The sequence below is a fragment of the Drosophila ananassae genome, chromosome 3R (assembly GCF_017639315.1).
Source record: "Drosophila ananassae strain 14024-0371.13 chromosome 3R, ASM1763931v2, whole genome shotgun sequence".
In the NCBI taxonomy this organism is placed as follows: domain Eukaryota; kingdom Metazoa; phylum Arthropoda; class Insecta; order Diptera; family Drosophilidae; genus Drosophila; species Drosophila ananassae.
In genome coordinates this window covers 22,534,450-22,554,056 of record NC_057930.1, presented here as the reverse complement: position 1 = coordinate 22,554,056, position 19,607 = coordinate 22,534,450, and the positions used below count along the sequence as shown (strand labels likewise).

Genomic DNA, 19,607 nt, shown 5'->3' with positions numbered 1-19,607 from the left:
AGGTGACACCGGGGCATGCTTCGAAGATTCCGGAGGACCTTTGGTAGTAAATAAAAGGCTGGTAGGCATTGTTTCCGGAGGATCGTATACATGTGACTCAGTAACAATATTTGTCAGCGTTCCCTTATACCACCAATGGATTTTAAATGCAATTGATAATCTCCTGTGAAAAACACATTCATTATTAAAAAAAAAGGTTAATAAATAAAAAGCATTAAAAACATATTTTTTGTAAAATTTTTGAGGTGGTTGCAAAATGGACCCTGGTTGCCTATAAAATTTACTACGCCATCCTCTTCAATATGTGGAAAATGCATGGGGAGGCCAATTTGGTCCACTGTGAAGGTTATATCTTGGCCAATACTTTTCCGATCCTTGAGCGGAGTACCTTTATCGAATTGTGGATCGATTTTCCAAATATATACATCAAAATCTACAAACTAATTTTTGTTTAGATTTTTTATCGAATTTCCTGGGCCATCCACTTCAAAATGTGGAAAATGCATGGGGAGCCCAATATGGTCCACTGGGAAGGCTATAACTTGGCCAATACTTATCGGATCCTTCAGCGGAGTAATTTAAACGAATGGGGGATCGATTTCCCATCAACCTGCATTAAAATCTACAAACTAATTTTTTTTTAGATTTTTTATCGAATTTCCTGGGATATCCCCTTCAAAATGTGGAAAATGCATGGGGAGCCCAATATGGTCCACTGGGAAGGCTATATCTTGGCCAATACTTATCGGATCCTTCAGCAGAGTACCTTAAACGAACGGGGGATCGATTTCCCATCAACCTGCATTAAAATCAACAAACTAATTTTTTTTTTAGATTTTTTATCAAATTTCCTGGGATATCCCCTTCAAAATGTGGAAAATGCATGGGGAGCCCAATATGGTCCACTGGGAAGGCTATAACTTGGCCAATACAAATCGGGTCCTTCAGCGGAGTACCTTAAGCGAATGGGGAATCGATTCCCCACCAATCTGAATCAAAATCTACAAACTATTTTTTTTTTAATTTTTTATCAAATTTCCTGGGCCTTCAAAATGTGGAAAATGCATTGGAAGCCCTATTCGGATCGGATTCTTGAGCGGAGTACCTTAAAGAAATCGCGGATCTATTCCCCATCAATATGCAACAAAATCCACAAATACAATAAACCTACAAATACAAATATAATACTTAAAACGGCCTTAGCAGCGAAGGAAATTTTTCGTTCCAATTCTTACACGACTAGCGGAATGCCTCAAACGATTTTTATGCCGTTTTTTTTTTTATCATATTTCATTAAAATATTTTCTTAAAAAAAATGTTATCTACGCAATTATTTGGGGTTTATTAAAAAAAAAGCTCGAAACTAATGCTTTGAAGTTAATGAACAAACTTAAAAAAATGTGGTTAATGAGTTAGAAAGTTGTAGATAGTTTTTAGATAATCTTCAACAACCAATCAAGAAAAATATATATAAGCCCATGTGTTCTTTCTCGAATGCAACATTTGGGTAAACAGTATGTACATCCACTACGGACTTCTCGTGATCTTCAGTGCAACCCTGATTTCCGCCGGATGGCTGGAATTTAGTCTACGCGATTTATATATTATTTGCCATATATTATTTGCAACATTATTTTCCGATTCTAATATCTCAGGGCCCCTTTTCTTCGATTAAGGAAACTTTTGAAGTTTGAACTTTTGAAGGATTTGAGCTTTGATGCTCTTTGATAAAAACAAGTCTCAAAAAAATTATCAAAGCCACAAAAATTGTACTTAAAAATCATTTTTAAGAAAACTTATACACTTAACTTAACTTCAACTTATAAGAAAACTATATTTTGTAAGTATTTATAAAAGTTATAGCATTCATAACAAAAAATCTAAATAAACAAATAATTCTAATTATTTTAAAAACTTAAAGAACAAAAACTTTGTTTTCTGTATTAATTATACACTTGTACCATTATTCAAAAAAATTTTAATGAAAAATTATTTTTGGAGAAACATGAAAAGTAATTATAAAAAGTAAGTTAATTTCTTGAAACAAATATCTCTTCAAATATTTTTAAAACTTTCAATATTTATAAATAGACCTTTAACTACCTTTAAAGCTAATTGGTTCCCTTTTTTAAAGTTTAAAATTATAGGTTTAAACTTATTTTTAGAATTTTTAAAGAGGAAAGCCCCCTTAACTAGTTAACGAAAAAATTCTTGTTAATGATTTCTCAATATGATTTATTTAACTGATAGTTTAACCTCATTTTTTGGAGTCTAAGCTTAAGTGGAAAAACATTCTTGAGTTATTAGACCCAAGGAATGTGTGTTCGCTTAAAAAATAAATATATAAGATTTTGTTTTCCGAGAATAACCACAATAAGTGACTTGAACTTGACTTGAAAATGTTATTCTTTTACGGACTTTGGCTGATCTCCTGTGGAACTTTGATCTCCGCCAAATGGATTCCGAGTAGGATAGTGGGTGGCCACTCGGTGGCCATCACGTCGGTTCCCTGGCAGGTATCCTTGCAACAAAATGGGAATCATTTTTGCGGCGGCGCCATCTACAGTGAAGACATCGTGATAACGGCAGCGCACTGCGTTATTTCCACTCATCCTGCATACCTTTCCGTGAGAGTGGGTTCCTCGGACAGTAACTCGGGTGGTCAGGAAGTGAGGATTTCTAGGATCCTGGTGCACGAGGATTACAATGACAATACGGTGGCCAACGATGTGGCAGTGCTCCGCCTGGAGTCCAGACTCAAGCTGGATGCCAGTGTACGGGCCATTCCGCTGGCGGTCAGTGCTCCCAGAACCGCAACTTCGGCTCGCGTTAGCGGATGGGGCACCATTGGATATCAGAAACCACAATCTAGCACTCTATTGGCTACAGACGTGTCTATTGTGGATCAGGAACAGTGTAATAGGGCGTACGGCGGATGGATTCAAAATGTCATGATATGTGCTTCGGCTCCCGGAAAGGATGCCTGCCAAGGAGACTCCGGTGGTCCTCTGGTCTCTGGCGGAAAACTTGTTGGCATTGTGTCCTTCGGAAATGGATGTGCCCATCCCCGGTATCCAGGAGTCTATTCTAATGTGGCGGTACTAAGGTCCTGGATCCTAAACGCAGTTAACTCAATTTAAAAATTGATTGAAAACGTTTGAGACAATTGTTTTCAAAAATACAAAAGCAATTTAATTTGAAACTAGAATCATTTATACAATATTCTAAATAATTTGTAATGCAAATAGGAAGTTTCCGTATCCTTTAACGGCAATTCACTGTTAAGAGTATTTATTTTTTGGCTTTTGCAGCTTTCTTGCTCCGACGGATCTTCTGTTATTTTTCTCCCTTTTCTGGGAAGGGATTCTGCTCCCCATCCTTAATCCTTCTCCCCATGAGTTTGCGATTTCCAAGTCATTGGGCAATGCAAACTGTGCAATATAATCGCATGATATATGCCTAATCTCTGGTGCAAACTTTCGCCTCCTGGCGCCAGGCTGGAGGGAAAAGGGAAAACGAAGCCCAACCAAGTCGCTAAGCCAGTGCGAGTTGGCGCTGGAGAGTCAATTCCAGCGATTAAATTAAGAATGCATAACTTGCAGGGTTAACAATGTTACCAATAAAGGGCACCAGGGGGCGGTGAGGAGTTTCCAGGATAACTGGAGAGCAATTGCCTGGACAGGGGCACGAACAAGGCACTGATTTTTATTTGCCAGTCTCCATGCAACCATTTCACTTTTCCTTCGCGATGGAAATGGAAAGAAAAAGCCAACTAGGCAGCCTCTACTTATCTACTTTTTTCAATTTGCGATTTGTTTGTTTCAGTCAGTGGTATTATTACACTGAAAAAATAAATATTTTTTGTGGAAAATTTCTAGTAAAAATAGGATTACCTTTTCTTAAGCCTCTAACAAATTTCTTCTTTAAAAGTAAATCTATTTCTTCGCTGGTTATCTGATCTTGAACATAAAATATTTAATATTATTTTACTATAAAAAAGTAACTGTAAAATATTTAAAAAATATAAAGAAATATATTTTATTATATTATTTTCCATTGAATGTTTTTGACTTTTGCCACTTAACCGCCTCTCCACCAGGAAACTCAAGCCGGAAGGAGTTCTGTTCCGGATTCCTTGTTCCTCTTGCAGGCTTTGCTTGTTTTCTTATTTGTTTGCACTCGGGTGCTCCTTTCTGGATCCTCGGCAAGGAGTCTGAAACGTGCCCGGTCGGGCCTTTCATAAACATCTAGTATCAACAGACGGGCAGGACCTCCCGCTACCACTATCCTGGGGCCAATGTTGGCCCGCACCTCTGCCTTCTATTTGTTTTTAATGCAATTCCCTTTTCTGCTGTGCTGGGCTCTGCGTCCTGCAAATAGTTTTCATAAATGCTGCGGCCTGGGTGATAATAGAAACAGTATAAAATATCCCACCAGGAGGCGATTGCCATCGCTTTTAATTTAAATAACAAAAAAATATTCTAAGCTAGAGTCATGTTAAAATAATAAAAGATAAAACAAGAGCTTCTCTTTTGTTGTCCACGACTACCAGATTTCCGGCTGCATTTGTGGGCGGAAGGACACCATCTGCTGTTGCCTTTATGGCTGGCTTTTAAATGTTAACAAAGTGCGTACTTTGTTATGTGCTTAACAGGCATTAAAAAGGACTAAAGCAAAGCTATATACACACTCCCCCACACTCCTGTGAATGGGGTCCTGATCATTAAGTTGCCTTTTAATAAGAAGTGCAGAGTGCAACTCCATAAAGGACAACAACAAATTTAAAGGAATAAAAAACATTTAACGAGAAAACATAAAAAGTAAGATTTTATATTCGGGAGAGTACTTATTAGTTTTTTTTTAATATTTATAAGGTATTTTTGTTTTAATTAGCAACCAACCAGTCATGTCAAAACTTTTCTGTCGGTTTTTTATTTAAAATATTCTTCATTAAATAAAATTCAAACCAAAGCCAAAATCTTTTGGTTCGCCATAGACAGGCGCAATACAATTTCTGGCCAAGAGTGTTTTTGGTAAAGAAGAAACCACATGACACACTCGACCTGTCAACACTGTTTCCCGACCTCCTTCGCCTTTTTGGCCAACTCTGACATGGCCATATATCGTATATTATGCATGCAGTGCCAGGCAATGGCCAGAAGAATATTCAAAGCATTTAGCAACTCATTGTCCCTTTTGCCAGTTTCAAGGATCCATGGGGCCGCAATGTACCATGTACCAGTACAAAAGTCTAAGAAACAGGAAAAGCAAAAGCAACATCATCAGCATCAGCAAGATGGGGAGAAAAATGTATTCATGGCCCCCGAAAATTGTATAATTTAAGTTTGCACATAAAATCACACCGCAAACTTGGAAAAAGGCCCCGAAAAGAAGCCGCAGCAACAACAGTAACAGCACTCAAGTGAACTGACATAGATATGGGGGATATGTGAAAATCTAGGGGGAGATTTCTCAAAAACCATGGCAGAAGGTTACTTAATTTAGGAGGGGCTATAAATACAAAACTATATTTTATTTTAAAGAACAAAATAGTGTTAAAAAAGAGTCGAAATCCATTTTATAATTCCTATGCTGATTTGCAAATCCCCCCAAGAACCTCAGTCCCTGGCAATCCCGACTTCCTGAACCCATTTTCATACTTTTCCTTGCCATTACTTGAAGAAGGCCTCCTCTATTACACAGTTGAGCTCACAGCGGAACCAAATTTCCTACACCCCCCTATGTATATATTCCGGCACATGAAATTTAAATATTTTAAAGAGGCAACCGGACGAAGGACTATGGACGAAGCAGGACACACCGACAGAAGGCACAAAGCACTGAACTTGTGTGCCATAAAAATGCTATAAAACTGCACAAATAGCATCTGAGACGTTGAGATACAGATACAGATACAGGGATACGGATACGGTTACGTTAACGGAGGATGTGAGAAGTAAATGGTTCAAAGTGGCGGAGCATCTCACTTCCTGATATCCTGGGCAGACATATCTGCTGACCTAAGTGCGTGTAAAGCTGTGTGCGTGTCCTGCTGCAGGTCCTTTTGTGAGGCTGTATGTAACTCATTGTCATCGCCTTGTATCGGACTCATTTGCCCGAATATCTCGAATGCCTTTTGTGTAACCTTTTGACCCACCATCCACGTCGAAAAATGAAACTTGATTTCATTTTAATTTTTCCTTTCTTTTGAGCTCCTCTTTTTTTGTTGTTGTGGTTGGTGGAGCAAAGTTATGACACCCAAAGGTTTTCACACAATCCTTTACAGGGCGACAAATTGGTCTTTAGGCTGTCAACCGAAAAGGCTTCTCAAATTTCTGAGCAACGTATGAATTTTGCAGTGAATTTTTAAGGGTCTAATTCCCATCACACACTCGAGCAGAAGGAAAGCCAAAGTCCAAAGTCCTTTGGTCATCAGTTACTCACTATGAACTTGGGAGACATTTTGTGGGTGTCCTTAATTAGAATGCCATGATGGAAATCCTAACACAGACTTCCATCCACACACTCCCGCCCCATGGCTCATAAATAATTTATAGGCCACGAAAACGAATGTGAGAATTTAAATAATCAAATTCTGTGAGGGTTTTCCCTCCTCTTTCACAATCATCAATCGAAGCAATTTCCACTCCAAGCTGAATCAACTATTTCGGGTCAAATGGGAAACGGAGAAAATGATTTTGCATAAAATTTGTCTGAAAGCATTTTCCACCTGAGATTTAAGGAGATGGCCAGCAAAAGCATTCTTAAAAGATTACTTCTTCGGTCCGACATGGCCTGAAACTTGTCAATTTAAGACAACAATTACGATAAGCAAATCGAGATAGTTAACAAGCCAATAAATGGCTTATGTCAAACTTAAAATGTCCTGGCTTTTATGGTCTGTGGATTTGCCCAGAAAATGCAATTCCTGTCAGAACAAAATGGAAATTTAAAACCAAGGCTTTTTGACTTAAAGTTGTATGCTATTAGCTTATAATATTAAAACCAATGAAGTGTACACTAAAACCTTAAAGTAAAAGAAAGCTGAAGTAGCTTCAGGCTCCTTTCATATCCTCCCACACAAAAATTCATAAAAATACCCAACCTCAAACTCAACAACCAAACACAACGAAAATTTTAATTAAGTGAAAAATATGATGATGTCAGGTCCTGGAAGGGGGGCCATGGCGGAAAGTGGTCCTCCACTAGTCCGGTCACACGTGGCGTATGAATAATGTAAAATCTCAACTAATTAAGCCAAGTAAAATGAATTTACAAATACTTGTTTTTGCCCCCACCCCAAAAAAACGGAAACTGCATCCGTAGTCCCTAAAGAAGCTGCAACAACTATGTCGGGTAACATATTGTTTGTTTTAATTAAATTTTTTGGTCTAAAAATGCGGCAAGCCACATCGAAAGCGTTGTCGAAAATTCTGAAAAAAAGAGGTAGTCTCTACAAGAAACTGTAATGTGACTATTTTAGTTTAAATTAAAACTAATGAGTATTTTTGTGAAAAAGACTATTAACTTTTTGATTATAAAAACAAATTTCTGTTAAGATACTTGGGAATTATCTAAAAGTGTTTTTTCTTTTGTCACACTTGCGAGTTATGTTAAGTCTCTATAAATAATTGGGCCAAGATAAAACATCAAGTACTTTCTGTAACATGTTCTATTGTTTAATTCTATTGTTTAATTATTTGGCAAAAAAAAGAAAATGTTATTGAACTTTCACAGTAGAAGAGTTCCTCGGGAGTTGGAGCGGCAGCATGTCCTTGCAGCATATGTTAGTATTGTTCTAAATTAAGAAGAAATAAAATAAATTCTTATAAATATAAAATGGCTTACTTACATTGGTTTAATCAATAAAAAAGGGATCATAATCAGCATAATCTACCTCAGTATCGGTTACATAAAACGCGTCATACAATGGTAGCGGTAATCCTGAGACCAAAGACTTCAATAAAAGAAAGAACAATGGGAAGAGAACCGATTCCATTTCTACTAGTTTTAATTTAAATTTTAATAGTGTGTACTATAGATATTAACTTTATTGATTGACAAAAAAACCAAAGGTATGTGTTTCGTTACAATTTTTTATCTATAATCCCAATATGATTCACCAGAATCTCCAACACTAAAGTCTCCACTGAAACTTAAACTCCAATCTCCTTCAGAAAAATCCCCATCCGAGTCTTCCCATTCGTATGTCTCCCAGGAAGATTCCTGACTAGAATCTGGCCAAATTATTCCACTACTGTCATCGGAAGAATCTGTATCATTCGATGATTCCTCGGATTCTTCACTAGAGTCTGTAGTTGTCTCAGTTGATTCCGAAGAATGTGTACTGGAGTCGGTGCTGGATTCCTCAGTGGTTTCTTCCGAAGACTGTTCTGAAGTCTGTTCCGAAGTCGATTCCGAAGACTGTTCTGAAGACTGTTCTGAAGTCTGTTCCGAAGTTGATTCCGAAGTTGATTCCGAAGTCGACTCCGAAGTCGATTCAGAACTCGATTCCGAAGTCGATTCCGAAGTCGATTCAGAACTCGATTCCGAAGTCGATTCAGAAGTCGATTCCGAAGACTGTTCCGAACTCTGCTCCGAAGACTCTTCTGTAGCCTCGCTTGTAGATGACTCCGTGGTGTATTCCTCAGTTGTTTCTTCCGAAGACTGTTCGGAAGTCTCCTCTGTATATTTATCCAATGATTCCTCACTTGATGTTTCCGTAACCACTTCACTTTCGGTTGCACTATTCTCAATAAAATATTCTATAGCATTTTCCGTTGTTCTTGTAGATTTGAACTTATTTTGTTTATGAAACCCAGGTCTTGCCATCACAGAGAAAATTAAAATTAAAAAACCAAAGCAACAAATTTGGGTACGCAACATTTTCGTTTTAGAATTGGCTTAGAAATGAACCAGTTAACAAATCTTCAACTGCCTTATATATGGCTCTTACCCAACGAATGGGAGTTTCCAAACAGTAATGTGGAATTCGTGGGTAATTTTTCCATTAAATTGGCTTACATATTTCTTGGCTAAAAGATAAGCCGGGTTACAAAGTAACAAAAAAGTTTTAGAGTTGGTATTAGAAAGTCTGCAGACTACAAACAATTTATTTTTATAAAATTGATTTGTTTTCACATCAAGGGGAATACCATTTAAGAAAGGAATAACATCTTATGAAACTTTTCATCTATTTTATATAAACTTTGGACAAAAACATAAAATAAATATTTTACATTTTACATTAAACATGTATTCAAGATTATATTATTTTTCAGTCCTCCGTGGAGTTCTCATCCTCATCTTCCTGTGGAGCCGGCTCCGTCATCCACCGATGTCCCATGGCATATGGCGGCTTGGCATAGGTCTTTATGTAAAAAGTACCATTCTTTGGTACGGATGGCTCTCCTCCCATCCGGAATTCTCCATCGCTGAGCAGGAGAATCCACGTACCATTATCAAAACGCTCACAGCGAGGACCCCAAAATCCTGCTGGACTCGTCAGAGTCTCTATGAAGTAATCGTGCGACCTCTTGTGGGAGCAACCATACACATAACACTTTTTCTGATTTTTTCCATAATTTGGATAGAATGTGGCATGCCCCACGGGCTGTTCAAAGCCAAAACTAACACTAGTTTGAATGGACTCCACGTAGGTGGCATCGCTGGCGTCTATCCGATATTCGTCGGTCTGATCCCGGAACTTGGGACCCGCTGGATCCAAAGCGTAGATGGTATTGAAGCGATATGGCATAATTTGCTTTCCGGCACTGCCAGCAATCTGTGCGCCCAAGGAATGTCCAATAACATAGACATCATCGTAGTGCAGATTCGCTTCCAGGTGCAGGAAACGCACCAGATCAGCCAGTAGGGCTCCCAGATCCTCCACTGTTTTGGCCACTTCGTAATAATTGACATTCGTAGAGATCCGGCTCCAATCGCAAACAATCACATTGAAGTCCTCGTAACGAGCAGGTTCGCCATTAACACCGGGTTGGGTAAGACTCAGATAGGCGTTTTTCACTTTACGGATATGGGATCCTTTGCTCTGACTCATCCAGCCATGAATTACAATTCTGAAAATAAAATTTACATTTTAATTGCAATTTAATATATTTTTTAACAGGGCTATTGATTTGTTTTTGTTTGACAATCGCAATGCTTCAAGTAACTCAATAATTTATAAATATATTTTATTTATTTAATATAGTATTTTGTAATTGAATATATATTATCTCTTGTAAATAGTCTATTGATAAGGTAACTCTTAAATTGATACAAAATACCTGCATCAAAACAATTATTTAACTAATTACCTGAGACTTTTTTTTCCATTTTTGGAAGGCAGTGACTCAATTTAAGCGATAAGAGGTGTATGTGCCAAACAAAAGCTCAACGTAAATTTAAAATTATACAAAAATATGAGTATGGAGCACAGAAACCAGTTTCTCATTCCTCGCGAAAAATTCGAAAAAAATATTTAGTGAGAGAGTTTGGTAAATATTTGTTTTGGGTTCTATTCACTGGGTGTCTGTTTTGGTCTCTCATTAATTAGATGGTCTGTGACGTCGGAACCAAAACACATTCACTGGGAATACTAAATACACTACTAATTGTTTTGTCAGTAAAAGTTTAACGGCTTTTGTGTTGTTTGCACAATTACTTCTCCCCATCACCATTAACAAGTCAAACAAAAAGTGTTTCCCCTCAACCCCATTCGATTTGCAATCGCTATTTATAATCTTTCAGGAAATCCCCCCGTTACCTTGTCTGATGACGTGCATCGAATCCGGAGTTCTTGAGACTTTCCACATTGCCGAGGAACAATTCTTTTCCGCAATCCGCAAAATCCTTCTTGAAAAGTATAAATTGCATTTTGCTTCGGGCTGTACTGGTGAAGGGTATCCAGTGTTTGAAGAACTTCTTCCAAAAGGAGGGATCCACACCCAAGGTTTTGGACTTGATAAGGGTATAATTACAATTGGCGTTTGGATTGAGAGCCGATTCGGCGCTAGTCGGTGATGCTAATGAATGATTTAACACTTGTTTATTGTTATTATTCAAATAGGAAGAAGTACGAAACCACAGAGAAAAAATATGTCTTACATTTTATATTCATTTATAAGATAAACCCATTTTTTCTCTGTGTTCTTGGACTCACCCACTGTAAGAGCCACCAATGCCAACACCACTCCACCACCAATTATCCAAATCCGTCCCAGCTGTGAGATCATGGTTGTACTTCAAGATGTAGAGCGTGGGGGGTCTGATTTTGACTTAGCGTCCGTTGACCGATCCGCTATAACGGTATACGTATATCTCCGGCTCACTCCCGAGCGGCACGAGCAACAGATCTGACCCGCTTGATGGTGCGTGCCCAACTGACTGACAGTATTCTCAGTCTGCCATGGAGCCGATCTTGATACCCCGACTTTGATAACATACATATGTACATACATATGTACTTATATCAGAGACCTAGGGAGCCGAATACCGGACACACTTCGGCTTTTTACAGTGTATTTGCCATATCTGTATGTTCTCATTCTCCCATTACTCTCGTTTCCGATTTCTAATTGATGAGCAGCAGCCTCCTCCTATTAATATGTTAATTGCTAGCACCAATAGGTGCTGGGTTTTATGTTTTTTTTAATGATTCGACCAGGGGCTACACCTTTTTTAATGAATATTGATAATTACACTGATTTTAAGCGGAGTATATCAGGGGTATTGGGAAGTCTTTCTCCACCAAACCACATTAAGATCACTGGGTCTTATTTTTGAATGGTTTATTGACATTTTCCAGTCGGGACAACATAAGATATCCCATCTTTAAATGATATACTTTATGGAACCCTTTTGAACTGACACAACAAAGGACAATTATAAATCCTGTAACCCTTTAATAATACATAAAATACTAATAGAAACATCATATTTAAAGAAATCCCCTATTAACGATAATATTTAAATTCATTTAATTGACTTCCAGGAACCTCTAGAAACCCCCAAAGTTTAAAAACAAATAAAATTACAACTGATTAACCCTTTTTAGGCCAGATAGGTTAATTACCACATTAAGTTAACCTGCCATAAAGCCGAAAAAAAGTAAATAAAAAGGAGGGCAAGAAAAAATAGCAACCAAATAATGAGTTTGGTGCGGCGAGGACCTTTTAGATAAATTTTTTAATGGCTGTCAGTCAGGAAATGATTATCGCAGATGCCGAATACTTTTCGGCTAGTCCTATCGGCCTAATTGCCAGACCCTAATCAGATTCGAAGACCGCCTAATTAAGTCGCCCCGAGTACATAATTCATTAATCCAAACTCAAATGAGGCGACAAATTTTCACTCACTTAGCGAGTCAATTTCCAGCCAGCAAGGATAACTGAAAAATCTGAGGACTAGAAAGGGGCGTCCCATTTTCTTGACGCGGCTAGGCAAAGTGCCCTACGTGAAAACGTTTTAATTATGCAAATTTGGGCGAGCCATGTTGATTAGAAAATCCACACGGAGGAGTGCGAGACTAGAAAATCAACAGAGTCCTTGACAGACCCAAAAAGGAGGCTGCATCTCAAGTGGTCCGCCAGGCATCAATCAATATGCAAACTGAACGATGGCCCAAACCAAACAGGACCCCGGCCCTCAGAGTCCCCTGGAGGCCAATGAAGTTGGCAAACCACCAATTAGTAGGTAGAAATTAATTGGCAATGCCTCGCGGCTGCCTCAAGTCGAAAATTGATGTGGAATCGAAGTTGGGGCTACTGGGGAAAGAAACCTACATTTGATGCCTGGTTGCCAGGACATTTGACGTCTTAATATCGACTACCGTTCGTAATTACAGACTTCTGAATCTATGACTTTATTATTATTCCTTTACCGTTTAAACTTTCTGCCAGGAAAGGAAACTTTTCTGGTCAAAACCTAAAGGACTGTAAAGCCACAACTAACGGTTTTAAGGATAACAAAGTACGATGAGATTTGTAGAATAAATCTTGACACCGTTTTTGGTTTAGTCAGGCATAGTCAGGCGTAACCTCCACAACCCCACGAAAATGCTTATTATGTACACAGTTCGGTGGGGGAAACGGGAGGCAACAGGGTCCTTTGTCCTGGGGGCTTTTTAGTTTTCAGTTTTCGACGCAGTGACGATGACTGTAACTTTTTCTATTGACTTAATGCAGTTGGCCAAGTGCAGCCAAGTGTTGCCTTTGAACTCCAAAATGGGGTGTCTTGTCGCCCGAAAACTTTAAAGATTAACTGCCGTAAAAGTCAAGAGGACCTGCAGGACATGATTTAAGGTAAATTCCTATCAACGAAATATATAAATTTTAAACACTTTTGCATAGTAATTTTTTATTGAAAATCATAGTTACTTTTTGTACACCTTTCACTGATTTAATCTGGAAAATAGACACACAACCTATTTATAAATTATAACCTATTCTAAATCTCCATAAATATATTTAAACAATCAAAATTTTCCTAGTTGATGGATGGATCAAAAGATGGGGAAGGGCATCTTGGCAGTTTTGGCAGCCACCGCAGGATCCTTTTTTGCATTGGGCGCTTACTACCAGCATAGCGAAGTAATGAGGAATATCGCGTACTTGGAGCAGAGGAATCCTCATGCTTACTTCATTCGTCGCAAGCTGTATGATTTGGTAGGGCTATCCTTAATTTTAATATTAAATATTATTTACAATTTTTTATTACTCCCATCAGCTGGGAATCTTTAGTGTAAAAGCCTCCACCATGGAGCTAGACGATTCAAAAGTGGAGCGGAAGCACAAGCTTGGCGGGATTATGAAATATGGATTCCCCAGCATGAACGAGATCAGTCTGAACGAGACCTTTGACTTTGTCACCTCATTCGATCGTCGTAACTCTGCCATACAGTGGATGTGTGAACGGGTGGATGTCGCCAATCGTCCGCTCTATGAGGACAGAGTCGCCTTATCTCCATGTGGCGCCTTCAGCCAGTCAGAGGCATCAAGGGTTTTCTTCTTGTCCAACATTAAGCCCTTCATGAACCGTGGTTTTAATCTCAGCGTGTGGGATCGTTTGTTGCGACACGTCAACGAAATGAGCCAAAAACATGGAACCGTGTATGTCTATACAGGATCCATTTACTTGCCACGGGAAATGAAGACCGGAAGCTGGTTCCTGGAGTACCAATCGGAGGATCGTTTCATGGTTGCCGTGCCAACGCATTTCTTCAAGGTTATCGTTGTGGATCCAAAGTTCGGTCCCGATTGCACACCTTATGCTGAGGCGTATGTGATGCCCAATACGCCTCTAAACGATAATGTCGAACTGAAGACCTTACTTAGCGATATCCGGGACATTGAGAACGCCACGGGCTTGCGGTTCTTTGAAGGTCTCGATCGCAACTTTGTCAATACCCAGGTGCCCAGCTCAACAGAAACTTCTGCCAACAACTTAGTCAAGACTGCACCAAGCAATCCAGTGAATGGTAGTGCCTTACAGTCCCGTTTTCTGGTTCCATAAATGTTTAATTTAGTTTGCCAAAAGATATTCGTGAAATTAAAAAAATAATAAAATTACAAGTTCAAGTACAAAAATTTTGTTTTTAAATTTTGATGCATATTAAAGGAGAATCGATCCGCAATTCGATTAAGATGCTCCGCTCAAGGATCCGATAAGTATTGGCCAAGATATGGCCTACACAGTGGACCATATGGGGCTCCCCATGCATTTTCCACATTTTGAAGGGGATGGCCCAGGAAATTTGATAAAATATCAAAAAAAAATTCGAGTCTATATTTTGATGCAGAATCGATCCACGATTCGTTAAAGGTAACCCGCTCAAGGATCCGACAACTATTGGCCAAGATATGACCTTCACAGTGGACCATCTAGGGCTCCCCAAGCATTTTCCATATTTTGAAGGGGATGGCCCAGGAAATTTGATAAAAAATGTAAAAAAAAATTAGTTTGTACATTTTGATGCAGATTGATGGAGAATCGATCCACGAATCGTTAAAGGTATCCCTTTCAAGGATCCGATAACTATTGGCCAAGATATGGCCTTCACAGTGGACCGCATGGGGCTCCCCATGCATTTTCCACATTTTGAAGGGGATGCCCAGGAAATTTGATAAAAAATGTAAAAAAAAATTAGTTTGTAGATTTTGATGCAGATTGATGGAGATTCGATCCACGAATCGTTAAAGGTATCCCTTTCAAGGATCCGATAACTATTGGCCAAGATATGGCCTTCACAGTGGACCGCATGGGGCTCCCCATGCATTTTCCATATTTTGAAGGGGATGGCCCAGGAAATTTGATAAAAAATGTAAAAAAAAATTAGTTTGTAGATTTTGATGCAGATTGATGGAGATTCGATCCACGAATCGTTAAAGGTATCCCTTTCAAGGATCCGATAACTATTGGCCAAGATATGGCCTTCACAGTGGACCGCATGGGGCTCCCCATGCATTTTCCATATTTTGAAGGGGATGGCCCAGGAAATTTGATAAAAAATGTAAAAAAAAATTAGTTTGTAGATTTTGATGCAGATTGATGGAGATTCGATCCACGAATCGTTAAAGGTATCCCTTTCAAGGATCCGATAACTATTGGCCAAGATATGGCCTTCACAGTGGACCGCATGGGGCTCCCCATGCATTTTCCATATTTTGAAGGGGATGGCCCAGGAAATTTGATAAAAAATGTAAAAAAAAATTAGTTTGTAGATTTTGATGCAGATTGATGGAGATTCGATCCACGAATCGTTAAAGGTATCCCTTTCAAGGATCCGATAACTATTGGCCAAGATATGGCCTTCACAGTGGACCGCATGGGGCTCCCCATGCATTTTCCATATTTTGAAGGGGATGGCCCAGGAAATTTGATAAAAAATCTAAAAAAAAATTCGATTCTATATTTTGATGCAGATTGATGGAGAATCGATCCACGATTCGTTAAAGGTATCCCTTTCAAGGATCCGATAACTATTGACCAAGATATGGCCTTCACAGTGGACCGCATGGGGCTCCCCATGCATTTTCCACATTTTGAAGGGGATGGCCCAGGAAATTTGATAAAAAATGTAAAAAAAAATTAGTTTGTAGATTTTGATGCAGATTGATGGAGAATCGATCCACGATTCGTTAAAGGTATCAAGGATCCGATAACTATTGGCAAAGATATGACCTTCACTGTGGACTATATAGGGCTCCCCATGCATTTTCCATATTTTGAAGGGGATGGCCCAGGAAATTTGATAAAAAATCTAAAAAAAATTCGATTCTATATTTTTATGCAGATTGATGGAGAATCGATCCACGAATCGTTAAAGGTATCCCTTTCAAGGATCCGATAACTATTGGCCAAGATATGGCCTTCACAGTGGACCGCATGGGGCTCCCCATGCATTTTCCATATTTTGAAGGGGATGGCAAAGGAAATTTGATAAAAAATGTAAATAAAAATTAGTTTGTACATTTTGATGCAGATTGATGGAGAATCGATCAACGAATCGTTAAAGGTATCCCTTTCAAGGATCCGATAACTATTGGCCAAGATATGGCCTTCACAGTGGACCGCATGGGGCTCCCCATGCATTTTCCATATTTTGAAGGGGATGGCCCAGGAAATTTGATAAAAAATCTAAAAAAAATTCGATTCTATATTTTTATGCAGATTGATGGAGAATCGATCCACGATTCGTTAAAGGTATCCCTTTCAAGGATCCGATAACTATTGACCAAGATATGGCCTTCACAGTGGACCGCATGGGGCTCCCCATGCATTTTCCACATTTTGAAGGGGATGGCCCAGGAAATTTGATAAAAAATGTAAAAAAAAATTAGTTTGTAGATTTTGATGCAGATTGATGGAGAATCGATCCACGATTCGTTAAAGGTATCAAGAATCCGATAACTATTGGCAAAGATATGACCTTCACTGTGGACTATATAGGGCTCTCCTTGCATTTTCCACATTTTGAAAATTAGTTTTTAGATTTCGATGCACATTAATGAAGAATCGATTTTTACACAATTGTAAAAATTTAAGTTCCTTTCATTATATTTATAATTTTCCCAAGAGAAAGCTTTCACATTATAAATTTAGTCTTCGCATTATGAGGTAGATCCAATTTATCTAATCCATCTGTTCGTCCGTAGAGCAGATGGAACCAAAATGGCAAATCCTGGCCTTTTTCATGGTGCTTACTGTGAGTACTGGTGTGTCATTTGTGGCTGGAGTGTACTTTCAGCAGCGGGAAGCCAAAAAGCGCCTAAATAAAATAATAGAAAAAGATCCCTATGCCTACTATGTTAGTCCAAAATTGTATGAAGTGGTAAGAGAGAATAGCTAAATTACATTTTAAGCCATAATTTATTTTCCATCCTTTAAGTTTGGTTTTTTCGAGGACGAGGAGCAAAGCAGTCACCGTATGGCACAGATCATGAAGTACGGATTTCCTGGCCTGGACGATCTTCGGCTTTATTCTGATTTTGTATTATCCTACGATCGCCGGAACCGGGTAGCTCATTGGGTTTGCGAACATCTAGAAGTCGACCAACTACGGACCAATGTGGTAAGCAGGCGTCATCGGACCTATCAACCGGATATGCGAGTGCCCTCCAATTTCCGGTCAGAACTTACAGACTACCGCAAATCCGGATTTGACCGTGGACACTTGGCAGCCGCTGGGAATCACCACTTGGAACAGGAGCACTGCCAAGATACGTTTTTTCTCACCAATGTGGCTCCGCAAATTGGGGAAGGATTCAATCGCGGTGCCTGGCGAAATCTGGAGACTTATGTGAGAAATCTAGTCCATCGATTTGGATCCGTATATGTCTGCACGGGTCCGCTGTATAAGCCACACCAAAAGGATGGCGGGAAGCTTGGAGTGGAATATGAAATAATCGGCCTAAACATGGTGGCAGTTCCTACACACTTCTTCAAGGTGATTATGGTCGAGTCGAGCTTACCCATGGGTAAACCCTATATGGAAGGCTATGTTCTGCCTAATGCAGCTATTCCCAAGGACCTGCCACTTCGCTCCTTCCTCTGTGACATTCGGGAAATTGAACATTACGCGGGTCTAAAGTTTTTTGATGGTCTACGGAGGAGTGCTATATTTGGCAGTAATTATCCCAGTGAATCACAGGTTTTCCGGGATTTCGGTTAGAACTGCATAATTAATAAAGAAATTAAAAGTATAAAAACAATATCTTCTAAAAATATGACTAACAAGACTTTCAGGAACAAAGCATTGATCATCTTTTCATATTGTGTAGCCTTTTCATTGACAATTCGACACTAATTTCAGATACAAATTCCTTGCCGTTGATTAATTTAACACAATACGATTATTGGGCAACGAAATAAGTCAAAATTATTGTAAACATCAAAAATGTCCTTCAACGATTGGAAACCACATCAATATGCTATGTGTGCTTTGGCAGGATTAACAGGATTCGTGTGCGGTGCGTTTGTCCAGCAGGAGATGTCCATAAAGAAACTCTTCCAACAGATTAGGAGAGATCCGTACATCTACTATCATCGTCACAAGCTGTACCCCATGGTGATTCTTCTTCTAATGGTTAATATATACATAATCTCATCAATATTTTTCCAAAAGCTATCAACTTTTAGGACAGATCACGAGAAGCGTTTGTGGAATCGTTCCAGCACATTGAGTGACAAATTTCGGGAGCGAATCGTATCGCCATTTTTCGATTTAATCAGTGCTTTTTTTATGCTAAAAACCGATAATGCCACCACCACGGATCTGCTGGTCTTGATCAAGTACGGTCTGCCCAGCTCAGAGAATCTGTTCGTTCACAAGGACTACATTGTGTCGCAGGATATGCGCATCAATACCCCGAGATGGATCTGTGAACATTTTCGTGGCGATTACAAGAAAATAGGCCCCGATGAAGCCGGTTATGCTTCCCTCAATCTACGCTATAATGATGTCTATGTTCTTAGCTGTGGCTCCATGAAAATCTGTAAAGCTTTTAAGCGACGTATATGGAACGATCTGGAGGAATATGTGGCCGCCAAAGCGCAGGAGTATGGCTCTGTGTATACCTACACTGGACCAATTTACACTCCCTTCTGTCACGACGATAACAAGTGGTCCATGAAGTATGAGGTTTTCGATTGGATACCAGTACCTGTTCCGTCGCACTACTTCAAGGTTTTAATTATGGACAGTCAAATTCCCGGAAGCTATCCCTATATGGAAGGATACATAATCGAAAATAGCCGGATAGTGGGTGGAAAGTTGAGCGATCATTTGGCCAAGATCGACGAAATCGAGCGTTATACAGGATTGCGATTTAGTAAGGACCTTAAACCTGCCGTAAAATTTCATAAGGGGGCATTCAAGGTGGACACCTCGGCCTGGGCGGGCAGATTCCAAGAGATATCCGAGCCTCTCATGGGGATTCCTTCAAATAAGCATGATATAACCGAAATATGAAAGCTTTACACAAACTTTCTCCAACTTGGTTTAACATATCTTGAAGTCCCAAAAATATTTTTAAAAATTCACTAAATTTAAATAAATAAATGTTTTTTAATAATATTATTAGTAAATATTTTTTTTTTTTGAAAAT

At 39.0% G+C, this 19,607-nt stretch overlaps 6 protein-coding genes across 7 annotated transcripts; 4 read left to right on the top strand and 2 right to left on the bottom strand.

The window, feature by feature from the left end:
- The first annotated feature begins 2,384 nt into the window (after window positions 1-2,384).
- LOC6498104 (trypsin alpha) lies at window positions 2,385-3,274 on the top strand. The gene has a single exon (XM_001962050.3). It carries the CDS (start codon window positions 2,400-2,402, stop codon window positions 3,138-3,140), a length of 741 nt encoding a protein of 246 aa, XP_001962086.1. The 5' UTR covers window positions 2,385-2,399; the 3' UTR covers window positions 3,141-3,274.
- A 4,740-nt stretch (window positions 3,275-8,014) lies between these two features.
- On the bottom strand, window positions 8,015-8,908 carry LOC6497435 (lisH domain-containing protein C1711.05). Its single transcript, XM_001962051.4, has one exon. It carries the CDS (start codon window positions 8,884-8,886, stop codon window positions 8,098-8,100), a length of 789 nt encoding a protein of 262 aa, XP_001962087.4. The 5' UTR covers window positions 8,887-8,908; the 3' UTR covers window positions 8,015-8,097.
- A 267-nt stretch (window positions 8,909-9,175) lies between these two features.
- Window positions 9,176-11,403, bottom strand: LOC6497434 (phospholipase A1 VesT1.02). 2 transcript variants are annotated; one of them, XM_032451697.2, is made up of 3 exons: window positions 11,165-11,403; window positions 10,769-11,045; window positions 9,176-10,079 (listed from the first exon to the last, which is right to left on the bottom strand). In XM_032451697.2, exons 1-3 carry the CDS (start codon window positions 11,235-11,237, stop codon window positions 9,278-9,280), a joined length of 1,152 nt encoding a protein of 383 aa, XP_032307588.1. In that variant the 5' UTR covers window positions 11,238-11,403; the 3' UTR covers window positions 9,176-9,277. The 2 variants fall into 2 exon arrangements, with proteins under 2 accessions (XP_032307588.1, XP_001962088.1); XM_001962052.4 differs by having other exon boundaries at window positions 10,769-11,027; window positions 11,165-11,402.
- Window positions 11,404-13,374: 1,971 nt separating this feature from the next.
- Window positions 13,375-14,588, top strand: LOC6498105 (endonuclease G, mitochondrial). Its single transcript, XM_001962053.4, has 2 exons — window positions 13,375-13,667; window positions 13,729-14,588. The coding sequence occupies exons 1-2, from the start codon at window positions 13,500-13,502 to the stop codon at window positions 14,512-14,514; spliced, it is 954 nt and encodes a 317-aa protein (XP_001962089.2). The 5' UTR covers window positions 13,375-13,499; the 3' UTR covers window positions 14,515-14,588.
- Window positions 14,589-17,091: 2,503 nt separating this feature from the next.
- On the top strand, window positions 17,092-18,212 carry LOC6498106 (endonuclease G, mitochondrial). Its single transcript, XM_001962054.4, has 2 exons — window positions 17,092-17,332; window positions 17,390-18,212. Exons 1-2 carry the CDS (start codon window positions 17,162-17,164, stop codon window positions 18,170-18,172), a joined length of 954 nt encoding a protein of 317 aa, XP_001962090.1. The 5' UTR covers window positions 17,092-17,161; the 3' UTR covers window positions 18,173-18,212.
- Window positions 18,213-18,261: 49 nt separating this feature from the next.
- LOC6498107 (endonuclease G, mitochondrial) lies at window positions 18,262-19,532 on the top strand. Its single transcript, XM_001962055.4, has 2 exons — window positions 18,262-18,568; window positions 18,626-19,532. Exons 1-2 carry the CDS (start codon window positions 18,398-18,400, stop codon window positions 19,469-19,471), a joined length of 1,017 nt encoding a protein of 338 aa, XP_001962091.1. The 5' UTR covers window positions 18,262-18,397; the 3' UTR covers window positions 19,472-19,532.
- The last annotated feature ends 75 nt before the right edge of the window (window positions 19,533-19,607 follow it).